The sequence below is a fragment of the Delphinus delphis genome, chromosome X (assembly GCF_949987515.2).
Source record: "Delphinus delphis chromosome X, mDelDel1.2, whole genome shotgun sequence".
Lineage (NCBI taxonomy): Eukaryota > Metazoa > Chordata > Mammalia > Artiodactyla > Delphinidae > Delphinus > Delphinus delphis.
Genome location: NC_082704.1, coordinates 62094175 through 62114268, shown reverse-complemented (window position 1 = coordinate 62114268; position 20094 = coordinate 62094175). Strand labels below are relative to the sequence as shown.

The window sequence follows — 20094 nt, the reverse complement described above, 5'->3', positions numbered from 1 at the left end:
AGACTACCAACGAACACATGAAAGAATGCTCAACATCATTAATCATTAGCGAAATGCAAATCAAAACTACAATGAGATATCATCTCACACCAGTCAGAATGGCCATCATCAAAAAATCTAGAAACAATAAATGTTGGAGAGGGTGTGGAGGAAAGGGAACACCCTTGCACTGCTGGTGGGAATGTGAATTGGTTCAGCCACTATGGAGAACAGTATGGAGGTTCCTTAAAAAACTACAAATAGAACTACCATATGACCCAGCAATCCCACTACTGGGCATGTACCCTGAGAAAACCAAAATTCAAAAAGAGTCATGTACCAAAATGTTCATTGCAGCTCTATTTACAATAGCCGGGAGATGGAAACAACCTAAGTGCCCATCATCGGATGAATGGATAAAGAAGATGTGGCACATATATACAATGGAATATTACTCAGCCATAAAAAGAAACGAAATTGAGCTATTTGTAATGAGGTGGATAGACCTAGAGTCTGTCATACAGAGTGAAGCAAGTCAGAAAGAAAAAGACAAATACTGTATGCTAACACATATATATGGAATTTAAGAAGAAAAAAAAATGTCATGAAGAACCTAGGGGTTAGACAGGAATAAAGACACAGACCTACTGGAGAACGGACTTGAGGATATGGGGAGGGGGAAGTGTGAGCTGTGACAGGGCGAGAGAGAGCATGGACATATACACACTAACAGACGTAAGGTAGATAGCTAGTAGGAAGCAGCAGCATGGCACAGGGATATCGGCTCGGTACTTTGTGAGTGCCTGGAGGGGTGGGATAGGGAGGGTGGGAGGGAGGGAGACGCAAGTGGGAAGAGATATGGGAACATATGTATATGTATAACTGATTCACTTTGTTATAAAGCAGAAACTAACACACCACTGAAAAGCAATTATACCCCAATAAAGATGTTAAAAAAAAAAAAAAGAAAGCAAACTCATTGCAAAAGAGATCAGATTTGGGGTTACCAGAGGTGGGGGTGGGAGAAATTGGAGGAAGGGAGTCAAAAGGTACAGACTTCCAGTTATAAGTTAAATAAGTACTAGGGATGTAAGTTACAATGTGATGAATATAATTAACTGCTGTATGTTATGTATGAAAGTTGTTAAGAGAGCAAATCCTAGGGGTTCTCAGATGGAAAAAAAATTTTTTTCTATTTATTTAATGTTGTATCTATGTGAGATGATGGTGTTCACTAAACTTATTGTGATAATCATTTCATGATGCATGTAAGTCAACTCATGCCGTACATCTTAAATTTATACAGTGTTGTATGTCAATTATATCTCAGTAAAACTGGAAGAAAAAAAACATTGTTTAAGAGAGCCTGTTGAGGGGGTGACATGGCAAGAGCAGCCTCTATTTGTTGAGAGTGGTCCTCAGTCGACAGTCAACAAAAAATAAGGACTTCAAGTCCTACACCTGCAAGGGACTGAATTATTGAAACAACCTAAATGATCACTTCCTCCTTGAGCCTCGAGATGAGGATGCAGCCAGCTGACACTTTGATTTCAGCCTTATGAGACCCTGAGCAGAGAACCTAGACAAAATGTGCCAGACCCCTAGCCCACAGAAGCTGTGAGATAATACATCTGTGCTGTTTAAATTACTGAGTTTGTGGTAATACGTTATGCAGCTATAGCAAAGTAATACAGGCCTTGTAAATATTTCTCCCTCCGAGTGTTTCTCCTTTGTCAATTGGCATGATATTAAGCTTTGTCAGTAGGAGGTGCTGGAGAGACATTGCAGGAGGAGCGTTTTTTCCTCTCTCTTCTTGATTCCCATGTGCTTCTCTCACTGGTGCTCCTGAAGTATATGCTGCTTCTACAGCTCCCGGCTCCTGCAGTGCATGCAGTTTCTGCACTATCTGCTACTGTGTGCCAATAGCACACAGTACCTCCCTGTGGGTAGTTTCTTCTAGCATCCCCTAGAATGGCTTTGCAGTTACGAGGTGGGGCATCTCCCTGTAGCTGTCTTCCCTCAGTATCTCAGCAAGTTCTGCTGGTGTGGTGCCATAGCAAGCTTCTCCACCATCCAGTGAGCCATAGCTATTCTGTCTCCAGCAAGATCTGGATCTTAGTCTTGGTGAGCCGGGGGTGGATCATACTTGCTCTCTCTGAGCCCCAGAGTTGTAACTGCTCCTTATATTTGCTATTATTGTGTTCTTTAGATTTCTCTTCATTTCCTACTGGCCAGTCCTGCATTACTCCGGTGTCTATTATAGTGAATAATTCTTTATATTAAACCTTCTCCATTCACATTACTTGGTGTTTTCTCTCCTGATTGGACCCTGACTGGCATACCCAACAAAGCTGGAATCCTTGTAGGACTCCCCAGTGGGGAGCTAGGACCAGACAGGAGAGCCAGTTGCTGCTTCAGTTGCCTCCTGAGGCAGAGAGGAAGGAGGGACAAAGACCCTGATTTCTTCTTTCCTCTCTCCTTCCAATCTCTCAGTATCCCAGCCTCCAGTCTCCATCAGTACCCCCCATTCGCCAAACCCATCTGGAAGACAGCTGACACAGGGGCCAGAGAACATGGGCACCTGCGATACAGAGCAGAACAGGGAAAGGTGAGGAGTGGGTCTGAGGGCCACCAGGGCTGGAAAAATCCTGCATAGTCACTGATATTAAGGAATTAGTTGTACTAGGTTAATGATGAAATATAGAGGGATTATATTTATCTCTAAGTAAATTAAATGAGTGTATTTTTCTCCTGGAAACACATAATAAAGACTTTTATGAAATCTTAAAAGGAAAAATGACATTTTGAAATCTTTAGCTGTTAATAAAAATTAATGCTTTTAAAAAAAAGTTATTCATGTAAGAAAATCCTCCCTCCAATTACTCTTATTTTCGTTTTCCTTTTTCGCTATTCTCACCTATTTACGCTTCCAGACGAACCTTTAGATAATTTTGTCAAGTTCCAAAAGCCATTCTTTGGGAATTTTGGTTGGAATGGGGTTAAACCAATAAATTTAACTGGGAAACAATTTATTTATTTGTAATCCTCTTTCTTCCCTTTCCATTCACTCAACTCTTTTGTATCTCTTAATTATGTTTTATGGTTTTCTTCATAATAAATCCATAAATTTCTTGTTCTGTGCTATTTTATGTCCGTTTTGCTATTATGAATAAAATATTTTTCACCTGTTTGTATTACTTTTTTAATTGGTTGTTGGTGATATAAAGAAAAGCCTTTGGGGGCTTCCCTGGTGGCGCAGTGGTTGAGAGTCAGCCTGCCGATGCAGGGCACACGGGTTCGTACCCCGGTCCGGGAAGATCCCACGTGCCGCGGAGTGGCTGGGCTCGTGAGCAATGGCTGCTGAGCCTGCGCGTCTGGAGCCTGTGCTCTGCAACGGGAGAGGCCACACAGTGAGAGGCCTGCGTACGGCAAAAAAAAAAAAAAAAAAAAAAAAAAAAGCCATTGACATTTGCTTATATTATACAGAATCTTCTTATTGATTTTAAAAGTTTTCAATTAACCCACTAATGTGTTATATGTAAAATCCCATGGGATAATAATCATAATTTCATCACCTTTTAAAAATTGATACTTGCTATTTGTTTCACATATTATGCATTGACCTGAATGTCTAAAACAACATTGAATAGCTACAATAACCAGCATCCTTTCTTGAATATCATCTTTAGTCATGATGCTGACTATTTAAGATAAATATGTAAAAACCATATCTCCCTTTTCCTAATTTTTATACTTTTATACAAGGAATGGGTGTATAATTTTATCGAATTTCTTTTGAATATTCTCATTCTCTATTAGGAGACAGTTCTTGAATTTTTCAGCTACTGTTATTATTTTCTAATTATTGCATGCTTTTTTCCATTTTAAAGGTTTGTGTAATTGCTTTATTTCTAAATTCTTGAAAAATATTTAGTTAATGTATTTTCTTTTTTTTTAAAGAAAGTATTTAAGGCTATGGATTTGACTGGGTACAGTTTTAGCTACCAAAATTAATCAACAATCACTACCAGCAGGTGATCAGTGATATCAGGAACAATTTTTAACCTAACACAAAAGAAAGTGTCTAAAGTACTGGCCCCCTTTGTATGGAGTTTATACTCTTAGAGTAGAGATCACAGAATGTGAAGTTATTAAAAGTCATCAACATCTTATCCAAGGTTAGTTCTTAGTGACCTATTGTAGCTGTATATGACTGTTTAAATTTTTATGAAAAAGGAAGCACATTAAAGGTTTGAAATTGCTATGGTCCTGAAGGCTTTTAACAAATAGTTGAATTTACATGTAACCTAACTATGGGGTCTTTATAAAAGAGTAATTGATATAATACCAAAAGAGGGGTAAAATATGAGATTATAAAATATAAATGTGTAGAGGTGGGAGTAAAGGCAAAGCTAGGCTCATAATTTTAGATTTATTGCAGGTACACCAAAGCTAAATAAGTAACGTAAATTGTTCATATGAAGTATCTCTCAAATGAGAACCAGTGGTTAAATATGGTAAAATTTATTATATGGTTGTAGAATTCATACAACCTAAATTCCTTATAGCATTTAGCACTTACACAGTTTTGTGGAATTCACAATACGGTTATCAGTGAGAAAGAATCACTGCATTAGTGAAAATGACTTCTTTATGAAAGTTTTTTACATATAAATCAGACCTATTACAGAGCACCTGACAGAAATGCAAAGATGTAATTTCTAAATTCAGGAAAGTTGCACAAAATAGAAAACACTTAACAATATTAAGTAATTTGACATGCTTTACACAAAACGTCAAAAACAATTTTAAATATTTTAAATTTGGAACATGTTCTACCATATGATTAAAGAGCTTACTTAAACACACACATACACACACACAAAGGATGGAATTCATTGTCAGGGTGTTAGCTGACACATTCATGCTGCTTTCAGAAATCTAAACCCTATAAATTCAAAAAAAAGACATAAGAATTATTTCATTTCAGTTTCAAACAACAAGCAGTGCCAATTAAATTAAAAATTGACAAGAGCTTGCAGTGGTTAGTAGCTTTTTTTTCTTTTTAATATAAGCCATAGAGTAAATGCATGAGTAAATATCTTGAGTATCCCACACACTTTAATGTTGAAGTCATATTATAAATCTCTGACTTCCTGTTACTAAGTGTACTCATTTTCTGTTGCCTCTTACTCTTGACAGATCTTGGTCTCAACAATAAATTCGTTGGGGAAGTGTCTAATCTTCCAGCACTTATCAATGGCACGTTTGTTGAAACCTGTGAGGAAATGCACAATAAAAGTGGCTTTTTCATTTTTGTGTAAATAAAAATATATCTAGATTTGCTCTCTACTTTTCCCGTACCCCACCCATACTCTCCTTCACTGTCTCAACAACACAGGGTGAAGGAAGAAATAAATTGCCTACCCAGCAAGAGGTCTCTTCTGCGAAGGCGGAAGGACTTGCGGTTGTTGCAAAGTTGATAAATAAATATACCAAGGTTACTAACATCACGAATCTCCTCCACAGCAACCAGGTCTTCACGAACCACATAAGTGTGAGGCAGGTATTTGCCACTCTAAAAAATTTTTTTAAAAGATTGAAAGAGAAATTCTTAAAAATGCTATTTAATTTCTCACCTATAGCAGATATACTTTTTAAATAGAGTTTATTTTTAGAGCAGTTTAGGTTCACAGAATATTTTTTATTTGAAAATTATTTTAGTGAAATGGAATGTTTTGGCTCAAATAATTAATTTTAAAATGAGGAAGCAATTATTTGTAATTGCTTATATAAAAAGTTGACATCCAAAATACATACTGCCAGTTTTCCAAAGAGCTCCACTAGATTCTTTGGAGGCATAACAATGGAGGTATTGAGGGGCATCAGATAGCAGTTCCCCAGCAGCAAATCCAGGTAAGCAGTCATGCCCTGTTGGGGAGGGGGAAAATGTTAGGCATGATTCAGAGAGTATCAATGCTGCAGATTTTCCAATGACCATTAGAACAAGCAGTTACAACCTTTCAAAATCAACTAATGTATACTCAGTAGCAAAAGAATGAAAAAGGCTTTGCTGCAAAAAGTTGTATATTTATGAACAAATTTAATACCAATAAACTTACGGAAAAAAAGAAAATTCAGAAATACCTATAAGAATGAGAAACCCACCTTTTCAAAGTCGTGAATAATTGCTGCAGGGTCACTATGAGAGAAACTGGGGACAGGCACATCAATAATTGCGATGTTGTCATCCTCACGAATGTCAGCCTCTTCCGTCACAGGCAGGAAGTAGGGCTCTCCTCCTTGGAGGGAATTTGAAGGGTCCTCAGAATCAAAGAAGCACATCTCTCCACGGTAGATGGTACTCTAAAAGACAAAAAGGGAAAATCAAAACTTTCTAACACTCACTCCCGTGACATTTGAATAATTTCTCAAACTCATATCAGTTCGTTGTCCTGTTTATCAAGCTGAGGATTATAGATTACAGTTATCACCATAAAGACAAATCAATTTTATACCAAAAGGTAATTTGAAAACTTTCCCTAAATCTTCATTTATCTGGGGACCATGACAGAATTATTTGTTTTCGCTAAATGTATAGCAATTAGTAATCCAAAATATAATAACTTTCATTAATATTACCTTGGGCATGAAGTACTTGTAAATGCAGGCTCCACCAACAATAAGTCCTGCCAAGATGAATGAAAGGCCTAAGAGAGTAAGCATACATCTCCCAGAGGAGCCCTCTTTTTCCTTGGCGGCAACTCGGAGTTCCTATTTATTAAAAAGCAAGATCAAAAAAAAAAAAAAACAGATTGTGCTTTTAGACACATAGTTGCTTTTGTGTACAATTTATCACCCTTGAAACCTAAGATATTTTAAAAAGATGTTAATTCACCCTAGCCTAAAATCATTTCAAGACACTTTCTGATGTTTAATAGATGTGAAAATCTCCAATTTATAACAACCTTTTTCTGGCATTTCCAAACCCAAATATAGATATAAAGTTATTTCAAAGTATACAATTCTAAAATCAGCTGAAAATAACCATTCATTTATGCAATAAGTTATCCTCTTTAAATAAATGGAAGCCATTACTTTTTGGACTTGTACAGTGATATAATCACTAACTTTCTGGAATACAACTGTTTCTTTAGTATTTTTTGTACATCAACTAGTTTGCCAAATTAGAGGTGAATTAATACCCTTTGGTTTATTAACTGATTTTCAAAAAGCTGTTTTTTGAAAATTAACTTTTATAGGAAGGAATTCTATAAAGTAGGTATATACCGTTTCCCCCTATTTTAGAAATTAAAATATTGAAGATGAGATCTATTTCATAATATTCCTAAGTTTAATGAGAAATTAGGCTTCCTAATATCACCCAATATTCTATGGCTGTGTATTGCTTGAATGAAATAACGTTTTCTAAGTTCTGGGCAAAACAGTAGATTTAAAGTACAGTCATAGCTAGGCACAAAGCTTTGAGTGTAACAGTGACTGTAAAATTCTGTTAAATCCATAATTTGTTTAGTAATTGGAACAAGGAACTCCAAAACAAACAAGTAACCAATTAGCTCTGTACTCTTCTCAGGGCAGTGGACCAAGGGGCCCTCCAATCTCATTCTTTTATGTCACAATATGCCCTAAGCAGCAGTATTACTGAAGGGTATAATGAATGAAGTCAGCAAATCTATTCTCTTATAATCAGAGGGTAAATCATTCAGACTGGTATGTAAATAGAATTGCTTTAAGTCTTTCTGGCCATTAGCTCTTTTCCATAACTACTTAATGAGAATTAAACTTTAATTAATTTGGTGAAAGCAAATACATAGATTCTAAGGAGAGGCAATCATCTCATAAATGGCTTCAAAAATGATTTCTCTTTAAAATTCAAAGAAATTTGGTATTCAAATTTTCTTAGCTACGTTTACTTAAGTTCAAACCCTCCACTAATACTCTATAAGCCTTGAAGGTTTTCCTTGTCCCAATAATTTTCAGAAATTTAAAATAATTTTTATTTAAAAAATAACCTAAGATTAACACTACAAAGCCTATAAATTATGATTGTGAATCCCTGTAATCTAGAGCTAAGGGCTTAGAAATTATACTTTGGATGATTAAATTGAGGTCCAGAAAAATGAAGTGACTTTCCTAAAAGTCACAAAAATGACTTAGTTCGAAATTCTCAAAGGAATTAATTAATTTATTTTTTCTTGTCATTGAGATACGACAAGAGCAATCTGCACTGCAATTTCATTTCTCCTTCCAATATTTCAGGGGGGTTATTATTAAGCAAGATCTAAGTATTAGAGTGTCAATTTCAAAATTTCCCACCATAGTAGGCAAGATATGGAAACAATCTAAGTGCCCATGGATGGATGATGGACTAGGAATAAGGATTTTTTTTTCATTTAAATTTGCCAAACTTCAGTGCGGTAGGGGCTGTCACTTACCACAGCTCATTTCCCTCTGAACTGTATTTTAAAGTCATTGTACACAACCTCTGACATACTATTTTGTTGTGTTCAATTTCTGATGAGCTGATCAATACATCACAGTACAATGTGCCAAGTATTATTAAATCAGTGTCTTATGGTGGCCAGGTCAGGATCCTGTCGTATGCTTATTTTTGTTTATTCCTCATAACACCTCAGGCCTGGTAGAAGTATTGCTTGCATATTAACTGAATTCAACAAGTCATGGAGTTTGTGGTGATGTGGGAAAATAAAGGATTATTGTGTGGCTATATTTAACTACTGGCATCTAATTAGAACTCCCCTAAAAAATCTGGCCATATTTCCCTTACAAAGTAAGTAGGACAATTACATATTTGACCTTCTACCATTTAATCAAAACCTCAACAATGCAAGGGGGTGTTTTTGAGTTCTGAAATGTGTCATACACAACAGCTAGTTTGATTGCTGGGTTAACTATTGAAAGTTTCTGTGATAAAAATTCTGCAAAAGCTCATTAGCTTTGCAAATTGTGTGCATAATCAGTTTTACTACATGTATTCTCATTTCACTCAGAAATCTTTTCAAATCTCCACTCTGAACACAAAAGTTTAAACTTTATAGAGAGAACAAGACAAGTTAGGGCAGATTTGCAAGCTCCAACAATGCACAGATTTTGTATAACAAGAAAAAAATACGATTGTGCCTTTTAACATTGAAATTTTACTGAGGAAAATGAGGAGTAGTTTACAGACACTGAAAACGTGTTAGATGTTTAAAGGAGATAGAAATTAGACTAAATGAACAATGGCTAACATTTTTGGGGGGAAAATTCCCCCAGTTCCTGGCAGTGCTAGAAGATTAAATTACAAGGTCAGACTTGCTTCAGATCTTTCTGTGGGAGAGGGTGGGCAGAGGGGATATCACTCAAAAAGGAAGTACTGTACTATAAAGAAAAACAAAACCCCTCAAAATTTCTTTTACGGAAGAGTGTTTTCTTTAGGAAATGTCACTCTGAAAACATACAAGGCTCTTGGAGTAAGAGGGCACAGTGAACATCTCAAAATCTAATTAAGACTAACTTCAGTTTTGACAGCTCCTTTACAGAATGCTTAACACCGCCTGTGACCAGGGAGAAACTGAAAATATACACGGGCGGGCACAGACACACACTTGCCCCAACCCATATCGCATCGAGTCAAGCTGCCTTTTGCCCCCCGCCCCATCTCCACAAACACTCAGGGATCCTAGAAAGCCTTAAGATTCATAGAACTTCATACATGTCGAAAGGAAAGAAAGAAGAGTTAAATCTCGTGTCCTTGCTCACCCTGCTTGTCCCCTCCGCCCCTGTGGAAGATGTGTGTGCCCCTGGAGCTGACCGGGTGACGTGCCTCTCTTTGATCTCTAGCTACCCACATGTTCCCCAGGAGAAGGTGACATCTGGTCCCAAGAGTTCTCCTCAAACTCCCTCCAACATCCCTCCGCGATGTACAACGTGAGCTGGGACCCACGGAACGTGGCGCGACGCACGGAGATGCTAAGGGACTTGGGGAACCGCAAGCGGAAGGTGGTGCGAATGGACAGAGTTGGGGTGACCGGGCAAACCCAACAGACAGCACAGAGAGCACCGCCGGAAACACAGGAACTCCGCAGCAGCTTTCATTTTGTCCTTTCCCACCTTTCCCCTTCCTTCCCCTCAAACCACCCCCACCCCCACCTTCCCGACCCTGGCAGGCAGTCAGGGGTGGAATGGGAATTGCTACCTTGCCGGTCAGGATCTGAGCTCGGACCGTACGGCTTACTAGGGCCTCCACGTCTTGCTGCGCCTCCTCTTTTTGCACCGCTGTGGGTGTGTTGAAGGCGATTTTCACCATGGTGAATCTTCTGGCTGCGCGGTAAGGCGCTGCTCGAATCAGTGTCCTGGGCTGCAGGTTGGAAGAGGAGAAGATCGCGCTAGCTCTAGCCGCACCTTCTTTCTCCTTGTCTGCTTTTACACTACTGCAAGCCCAGGTCTGGGTATACTTATGACGCAGTCACAAGCTGGGTGGGAGACCGTGGGCGGGCCCAAGCAGGGGCCGAGGGAGGAGCGGGAGGGTGTCTAAGTACTGGAATGGGGGTGGGAGTTGACAGTGGGAGGAGAGAAAGTGGGTGGAGCCAGTGGACTGGGACTGAAAACTCCTCACCTGCACTCCAGGCGTGCTCCCACCTCGCTCTCTGCTCCCTCAGATAAGAGCAAGACAGGAAGGAAGCCTGCTGTGTCGTGTCTTTCTGCCTCTGTACAGGCCACAATAGCCCCTGTCCCTGATTCTATTTTCCCAAACTTGGACCTGGCCTCCCGCGGGGCAGGGAACTGTAACTTGGCACCAGTTCAAGCTTCCTCTTCTCTGCACCCAAAAGCACAGTTCCAGGACTTTTCTGTACATTTACAATAATACCTTCCTTTTAAAAAACACTCAGAAGCACGTTTAGAATTACTTGGTTCATTCTCTCAACATATTTTTTCATTCCTTGACATCTCTTTGTTTCGTAATTTTAATTTCCTATCACAGAGCAATGCTAAATCAGAAATACAGGACACCTGCCTCTTCAAAGCCCATTTTGCAGGTAGGACATGAGACAGAGGAGTATGGAAAGCTCATAGAAAATCCCTGAAATATTTCAGATCTTTCACTCTCCGAGGCCAGGGAATCCAGACCAAGGTCTCAGCCCAGAACTTGTTTCTTTTCAGCCACCAGCTGTGAAATCCACAGCGAGAAAAGCAGGGATGTGTGTGTACCTATGTGTTTAGGGAGGTGGAAGTGTGGTTGGAGATAGAAGATAGAAAATTTAGCCAGATGTTAACCCAGCTCTAGTGAAAAAACAAAAAACAATAATCTCAAAGGGGCTGAGTTAGAAACCATTTTTGGAACATTTACATGAGCAGCCAGTGTAATCATACCATTTCTTAAAAGTCAGTTCTCCCTGGTTGGTGACAATGATAGAGTACCTTTCCATATGAAATTCATGCTGTGGAGGTTGGTGACTAGGGGTAGTAGTGGTAAAGGGTTTATAAATAGTCCTGCTGCCAAAGACAGTAGAGGGGACTGTTTTGTGAAGATAATAACACTTACCCCAAAAATCCGGCTTGTGCTAGAGAATCCCTCGTCTACTCATGTACTTATTAAAATGACTTGAATATGTTGAGAGTCACCACCCCTCTGTCCTAGAAATTCCAGGTTGTAGTTTTTCCCACCGAGGTTTCCTTGGCTCTGAAGTGCATAGCTGTGGCAACTTTGTGAAAACAGCCTTCATTTTCTTGGATAAGCTGCAGATGGGAAGGAAGATGGAAGGGAACAGTGGGGAGCCTGTGCCTTATACAGGGCCAGATGTATGAGTTTGCTTAGAAACATTGGTGTTGTATGTTCTTTTACTTATTTTTTGCTCAAGTGTGGCCATTATAATTTAACATTTATGAGGTAACCTTTAGTGTAGACTGAGGAAATCTCAACATCCTAAGATGTTTCTCTTTACAGTTACTTTATGTTTGCCATCACCTTTGTGATAATTCAGCCTAGAGTCTGTGCTAGTCTGGCCCTGTGATCCATAACACACAGATGGTTGAACCAATGGTTGCTCTGACACATCTACCTACCAAGTGCAACGTGCTGGATGGAATAGTAATGTATTATTTTAGTGTATCTTTCCTGAAATGTGGTCACACAGAAGGGGCAAAGATTATTTCTATTTTTCAAATGAATAGACCCAAACTCTCATAACAACCAATGGAGTATATGATTAATTGCTAGGTTTGTGACATTGAGCAAGTCACCTCATCTCCTTGGGCCTCACTTTCTCCTCAGTAGAATGGTAAAATATTTTCATGCTGCTGCTGTGAGGATCATTTAGGATAATGCAGGAGGAAACACATTTTAAATTATGAAAAGGATAGAAGAGTGAAGTGGTTGGTTATGCTACAATTCTTATTTTAGTATGTAACATAGCCAGGTTTCAAGGTTATAATCTATTTTTTTTTATCCTTCAACTATTCTTTAACTTCTAGAGCTGCTTAAGACCCCACAGTCTCTGAATATAGATCATCTTGGAAAAGGTCAGACTTCTAAGAATAGTCACATAAATTAGCATTTAACTTCTCTGTTGAATTTTTAAAGCTTTGGCCATCTTCTGTTTCTTAATGCCATGCTGTATTTTAGGAATGTCACCCATACATCTCTAAGGGCCTTTGCTGATGTTGGACATATGTGCTATAGGCGTGGTCTCAAGTTAACAGATATTGCTGTTATCCTTTCAATATAAATATGTAATGCTTGTGTTAGAACCATAGAATAGCAATAACGCCCATCGTTAGTGCCCATTTATGAAAGGCAAATATTTCCTGCATGTTTTTTTTTTAATTTCAAAATGTAACCTGCTACTTGCTCATTGGGCTGCAACCAGTATAGTGAACATATTTCCATCTAATAAAAAATGGTTCTCATTGATTAATCTTTTTCTTGTACTTGCTCCTTCCCAGCAGCAACTTCTTGTTTCTCAGAATCAATTTCTCTCACTTTCTTGTCTTTGGAACTGTGGGGATCTGGCTGCCATACCAATTCCAGTTAAAGTTTTTGTTGTTGTTGTTTTTCTCTATTTTTTAATTGAAGTATAGTTGATTTACAGTGTTATGTTAATTTATGCTGTACTTCAAAGTGACTCATTTATACACATATATACATTCTTTTTTAATATTCTTTTCCATTATGGTTTATCCCAGGAGGTTGGATATAGTTCCCTGTGCTATACAGTAGGACCTTGTTGTTTATCTATTCTAAATGTAATAGTTTGCATCTACTAACCCTAAACTCGCAGTCCATCCCTCTCCCTCCCTCCTCCCCAAATGTCAATGGGCTGAATGCTCCAATCAAAAGACATAGAGAGGGCTTCCCTGGTGGCGCAGTGGTTGAGAGTCCACCTGCCGATGCAGGGGACACAGGTTCGTGCCCCAGTCCGGGAAGATCCCACATATCGTGGAGCGGCTGGGCCCGTGAGCCATGGCCGCTGAGCCTGCGCATCCGGAGCCTGTGCTCTGCAATGGGAGAGACCACAGCAGTGAGAGGCCCGCGTACTACAAAAAAAAAAAAAAAAAAAAAGACATAGAGAGTCAGACTGGATAAAAAAAACAAGAGCCTACAATATGCTGCCTACAAGAGACCCACCTTAGGGCAAAGGACACACATAGATTGTAAAGTGAGGGGATGGAAAAAGATCTTTCATGCAAACGGAAAAGAGAAGAAAGTGAGAGTGGCAATACTCGTATCAGACAAAGTAGACTTTAAAACAAAGGTCATAAAGAAAAATAAAGAAGGTCACTATATAATGGTAAAAGGATCAATATAAGAAGAGGATTTTACAGTCATCAATATATATGCACCTAATATAAGAGTACCCAAACACATAAAACAAATACTACCAGCTAATGTTGCTAATCTTGTCAGAATCCACACCATTTAAGTCTATAAATGAATTCCTTATTCTCACATGCCAAATGATGACTAAATTATCACAACTTGAGCTAAATGGAATACGGCAAACAATTGAATGCCAAGCAACATTGTCAACTCTCTTTGAATGACCCAAAATTCAACCGCACAAAAATAAGGCTACTGGTGGCATCTGTGATACCATTTAATTTATTAACTCATTTATTTGTTCATCAAATATTTACCAAGGGTCTACTGCCTTCTGCTGTAATCAGCCATGGGAATACAGTGGTGACTAAGCAGATACAACTTTGCCCTTGTAAATCATGTCACTACGGCACACATGGCAGTACCATTTGTTATGAGCTCTCCAGTTTTTGTAGCGGAAATGTTGGTCCCATGCTGTAGAGTGGGATATAGCAATTCTACAATCCAGCAGAGCACTTGCATCCACAGCTAGTGCTACCAAGAAAGCTTAAATTCCAAGCTCTACTGCAATGGCTTCACACCCAGCATTCTATTTAGTAAAATTAATATGACAACAAGATGTATTGGGAAACAAGTTAGGAGGCACTCCCACAGTCTATGTGAGAGGAGGTGGAATACGTTGATGACTGCAATATTGAAAATAAAGGGACAACTTCCATAGATGTTTAGGAGCCATATTTTACAAAGTCTAGTGCTGGAATAAATCATATGAGGGAGAAAAAATAATTCTGTTCTGGATGATTGGGAATCCAAGATTTGGAAAATGGTGGTGCCATTGGTAACAATACCAAACATTTGTGGAACACATCAAATGCTAGATTTCTGTGCTAAGCACATTCAATTGATTGTGTTATTTAATCTTTACCACAGTACTGTGAAGTATTATTACATTCACCACTTCATTGATGAAGAAACTGAATTTCCAGAAGTTAGATGACTTGCCCAAGGTCAAATTCTAACTCAGGTGGTCTGATTCCAGTGTTTATACTCAACCTTATATTGTCCTGCTGCCACTAAAATAAATGAGAAAATCAACAAGGGAGCTGGCTTGAAAGCAGAGAAAATAATTAGCATAATCTCTATAGAAATGAAGCATGAATCCCCTGCCCATACTGCAAGCAGAGATTCCTACCTAAGATTTTGTTCAGGACTAAAAACATTTGAAACACTTGTGCAACTTTGCTGGCCATGGGTACATGGATATACTCTACTCATTTTAAAGAATATTTCTCCTGAGTTGTGCAGTTGCTTTTGTCAGCAGAGAAACAACTACAGGGGAAGCTGGTCAGCCATCTGCTTCTGGATATAATTCCAGGAGTTTGGTTTAAGTCTTTAAAGAGCCGCTCAATTTCTAGGTACACAATTTCCCTGCAAGCTCAGCTTGGGGAGCATAGCTAGGGCTCCACACAAAAAGTAACATAGACACTCACTTTCTGGAGTAGACTCTTGTTTCTTGACTCCATTTAAGGTTTCTTTGTAGGCTAGTAAGTTATGATAATGGGAAAATGCAATGTTTTCTTACACATAAGAAATAAATTTCATCATCTTTTCACAATGATTTAGTCATATCTTTGGGGTTAAGAGGAAATTGTGGTCCATCCCTTATTTATAAAAGTCACTTTTCTTCTCATTTAAGGCAACTGAAAAATCTAGTGAAAATAACTGATTTTCAATGCACCTTGTCTTAATTGTGTAAAAATTCTTATCTCATTGCAGACTACCTGGGAAATTTTTAAAATAGAGTTATGAATCAATATCTGAACATGCCTTATGTGATAAACCTTTACATGAGTTCCAGTCCTGAATACTACAAGAGAGAAATTAAAGTTTAGCCCTAGGAATGCTTGTAAGAATATCTAGTTGGTTCAGTTGTTCCATAATATATTACTGAGTGATACTAAAATGTCTTTGTGGCTTTAGAGTTAGTTATGTTCTTATTCAATGAAAGCACAATCATTTGTATTTTTATTAATGATTGTTAAAACAGATACTATTTTTACTTTCATGTTTAGTTTTCTTGGTGGGTCAACATATTCTGTTCCTAGTTTATTCTTAAAGAACACAAAATCCCAAGTGGTTTTATAACAGATTTCACCTTGATTGTTCTTGAAATGTAACTTTGTTTTTCACTTCACTAATTTTTAGATAACCTCAATGTATTCATATTCCAAAGCCTTTAATTATTCTAAAGTATGATGGCATCTTGTTAATAATGAGGTCGCAACAACAAAGGAATGCTCCAAATTAGATTCTCTTCAGGTCAATGGTACAGTCAGTCCTAACAAATTAAGTCAGATCATGATTGGAAAATCTGGTTGACAATATCCTAACCCAAACTCAAGGTCCACAAAAAGTGCTGCTTACACTTTAGTGTGGTTGCCATGTTTCTGTACTAGTGAAAAAGGGAAGTCTTGCATAAAGGAGGAATGTAGTGTATGACACATCAATTATACTTCTGACTTTCAAGTTAGGGGAATTATCTTCTCAGAATTTTTGTTTGTTTGTTTTAGAAACTGAAATTTGTAATTGCCTCTACCACATTGAGAAGAATCCTACATAAAAATATTGTCCACACAGCCTCGGAAGGAAGAGGTCTAGTCTCCTATGTTCTGTTTGTGTTGTAATTAACTCAGAACAACTGGCTTCTTTACTCATATTTGGTATTGGAATTTTAAATTTAAAAGATTCTACTAAATGGGGCAAAATAGAATACTGGCATTTATAAATAGAAATAGATAATTATACAAATGCTAACATTTATTATCAATAAGGAGAATGTTTTCTTTCATCCACTGTGATCTTACCCCTTGACCTTTAAGCTTTAAGAAGACCTTTTATTTACAGGAACGTGAAATGCTTAATTCTCCACTTCTCTAAACCTTGCAAGGTAGCTAAAGGGTATCCCATCCTGGAATACTCTTACTCAGTCTTTTCAGCTCCTTTTTGGGTTGAAACTTTTAGTCGAGTGGCATTGGTATCTTATTTGCTGTTTTATTTATGAAGATCTTGAGAAAAAATCAGTTCTCAATCAATGCCAAGAATTGTTATTGAACAACAATGAGGCATGCACAGAAAAGAAAATTCATGTATATTTAGAAGCAACCCAGGAATGAATTCACGCAGGAGGCAAGTATATCCTATGGGATTGTGAACCTGGATGAGTAAGTGATAACTAACAAGAACATCCAACAAATACTATGATGAATGTGCTGAGACTGTGACCAGAATATGATTCTGTCACCAAAAAAGCAAATTCTTCAAAGACAACTCTGCAAGAAAAACATTTGAACTCCAAATCTGCATCCAAATGCAGGTAGAAATCTCTCCCCAGCAATTCAAAGTAAAGGTAATTATAATTGTTTATATAGGAAATTCAAAGAAGCCAAAAATGTCTCCCAACAAATCAACTAAGCACATAATGTTTTCTCTCTCTCTCTCTCTCTCTCTCTCTCTCTCTCTCTCTCTCTCTTTCTCTCTCTGTGTGTGCATGTGTGTTTTAATGAACATATTCTCTTGAGACTACTTTCTCTGAATCACACTACCATCTTACGCATCCAAAGAAGTTTTACCTGGAACCCTCCACAGCACATCTATATACGTTGTGTATTGGTGGTATACAGCAAATGATAGTAAAGTTCTTCCCATCACACACTGTACCTTACACTAGAACAGTATTAACATTGCTCTTATTTCTTAGTCCTTACTAGTATCTTTATTTTTTTTGTTTTCTATGTGTCAGTGGGGTTTGTACTTCTGGATTGCCTGCCTGGTGGAAGAAGGGCAGAACTATTTATAAGGGACAAATCAAGTTCCTGTGCTTCTGCAGTAACTGGCAGTGATTCAGAGACTCACTTTTGCTAAGAAAGAATAAAATGTTTGTATGTCATACTATTACAAATAATGTTTTGTTCTATAGTCAATTCCATATGTATCTATTTTTCACCTCAATCAGCCTCTAACTCACCTTTGAATAGTTGACAGTGTTTAGTCCTTTGACTGTTACAAAGAGGAGGCTAAATAAAATTGTTGAATTGACCTGGATCTGAGGTTCATAGGCAAGCAGTAAAATTGTAAACATCATCCAGCAAAGTAGATGGGGCCAGCTCTGCCTCTGTACATATATACCCCTTAGGATTACTACATGGACTTTTCTACTTCGGAGATGGCTCCAGTTGATGCTCAAGTGATTCCACCTGTATATATGTATTTTTAAAACTTTATGAGACAATGTATGATGTATAGTGCACCTTGCCTTGGAACCATGTAGCACCCTTAGGAAGTCTTACACATAATCATCTTCCTGGGGATAAGTACACAGCAGAAATCTGTTCACTCATTAAGTCTCACTTCCTCCGTGGTGCTTTCCTGGAGCACAGTTCTTCTCACAGTCTTTGACCTCCACCAACACTAACTTTGTATAAACTCTTTCTCCTGTTTTCTTCTGCCACAGTATGTGACTGTGTTTCATCTCCCTAACTATACTATGTTTCTAAAGGGGAGGGGCTGGGTCCCCTGTTTTGTATCTCCACAGTATCCAGCGTGAGTCTGACCAAATACCTAGTCAGTTTCCAAACCAGACTTACTGATTACATTAGTTGTTGATAATTGTTTCTCTTTGAGAAGAAAGAGGGAGAAAGTAGGTGGAAAATTAAGGGAGCTTTATACTTCCTATACTGTCTCATACTTTCAATTTACCAATTAACAGATCTACAGTGATCTACTTTTCTGTGCCCAACTCTGTGCTGTGTAGAAAATACAGAAATATAAAGAATGCTATCATCTATAAAGACCTTTAAATTCTTGTGCAGTGAAAACGTAATAAATTTCTTGTGTATAGAATGACATTAGTTTTACATCCCTTTTTTTCATTTGCCCCTACAAAAAGAGCTATATTCATCATGGCAGAGTTTATCTGCCTCCCCTCCCACCTTTTTTTTTTTTAAACAACAAATAAAGTTGCTTGGAGAACGGGAATGATTTTGGTAGACCAAATGGATTTGCTATTATATCCTTACTCCTGCACTGAATTGAGACCCAGGCAGGTCTACTCCACAGGGCACACCTGTCCCAGAGAAGACAGAATATACTCTACCTCTAGTTCTAAGATATCAAGAAGGAAGAAACGTACCCCTCCTCTTTGATTCACCAGTAGAGGAGTCACTGCTCCCATGGGAAGGAGGAAATGGGGGTGAGTGTGGGCGAAAAACTGAGTTCTTTTCTAGGGAATTCTACCTCTCCACATGGAAGCGGGGGCGCTGGTAAATAAATGTTGGTCCCTAACACCTATCTCATTAAGTTGCTTTTAAAATTTTATCTCATGTTATATTTTTTATTAAGATATAACTGGCATACAACATTATATTTGTTTCAGGTGTACAACATAATAAGTCAATATTTTTATATATTGTAAAATGATCAAAAAGTCTAGTTAACATCCATCACCATATATTGTTACAGAATTATTTATTTATTTATTTAGGCTGCTCCAGGCCTTAGTTGTGGCATGTAGGATCTTCATTGTAGCATGCAGACTTCTTACTTGTGGCATGCGGACTTCTTAGTTGCGGCAGGTGGACATCTTTGTTGTGGCATATGAACTCTTAGTTGCAGCATGCATGTGGAATCTAGTTCCTGGACCAGGGACCGAACCTGGGACTCCTGCATTGGGAACACAGAGTCCTACTCACTGGACTACCAGGGAAGTTCCTGTACCAGCCCATTTTTTAAAGTATTGTTTACTTGACTTATTTTATAAAAGCCTTTAACAATGTGAACTTTTGATCAAGTCTTTGTTTTGTTTTGTTTTTGAAAGAAGAGCTAGTGCTTTACTAATAACAACTAGAATAAAACCACAAAGTGCTCAATTTGGCTTTAAATTCAGAAGATATCAAGTTTTGTTTCTAAAAGTGGCAACATTTTAAATATCTAGAGATAGAACTGGTAACATCTGCTCGTGTTTAATTTCATAACCCAGAAAATATAATTTTGCTCTTTTTTGTGACTCAAATTAATTTGCCTAATGTGGAATCTCCTCCCTCAACTCTAAGACAAGTGGGAAAACAGGTCGAGTGACAAGGTATAGGGTGGGGACAAAATCCCCTAAGGACTCAGAATGCTTTTTTTTACAGCTTGGCATAAGAGCATTTCTACCCAAAATAGGTGGTATGAAGGCTGAGACAGACTTTTTTAGTAGAGATTTAACTACATTAATATGA

The 20094-nt window shown here is 38.0% G+C and overlaps 1 protein-coding gene across 1 annotated transcript; it reads right to left on the bottom strand.

Annotated features, from left to right (window-relative positions):
- Positions 1-4495: 4495 nt before the first annotated feature.
- ITM2A (integral membrane protein 2A) lies at positions 4496-10423 on the bottom strand. The gene is made up of 6 exons (XM_060003119.1): positions 10199-10423; positions 6622-6753; positions 6148-6345; positions 5800-5910; positions 5407-5557; positions 4496-5257 (listed from the first exon to the last, which is right to left on the bottom strand). The coding sequence occupies exons 1-6, from the start codon at positions 10307-10309 to the stop codon at positions 5169-5171; spliced, it is 792 nt and encodes a 263-aa protein (XP_059859102.1). The 5' UTR covers positions 10310-10423; the 3' UTR covers positions 4496-5168.
- Positions 10424-20094: the final 9671 nt, after the last annotated feature.

Bases quoted from the DNA above. Each gene is read 5' to 3' on its own strand.
- ITM2A (XM_060003119.1), bottom strand. From the start codon at position 10,309: ATGGTGAAAATCGCCTTCAACACACCCACAGCGGTGCAAAAAGAGGAG. The intron at 6,754-10,198 runs GTAGCAATTCCC...TTTAATAAATAG, and splicing joins CTCAGATCCTGACCGGCAAG to GAACTCCGAGTTGCCGCCAA. The intron at 5,258-5,406 runs GTAGGCAATTTA...ATTTCCTCACAG, and splicing joins CAGAAGAGACCTCTTGCTGG to GTTTCAACAAACGTGCCATT.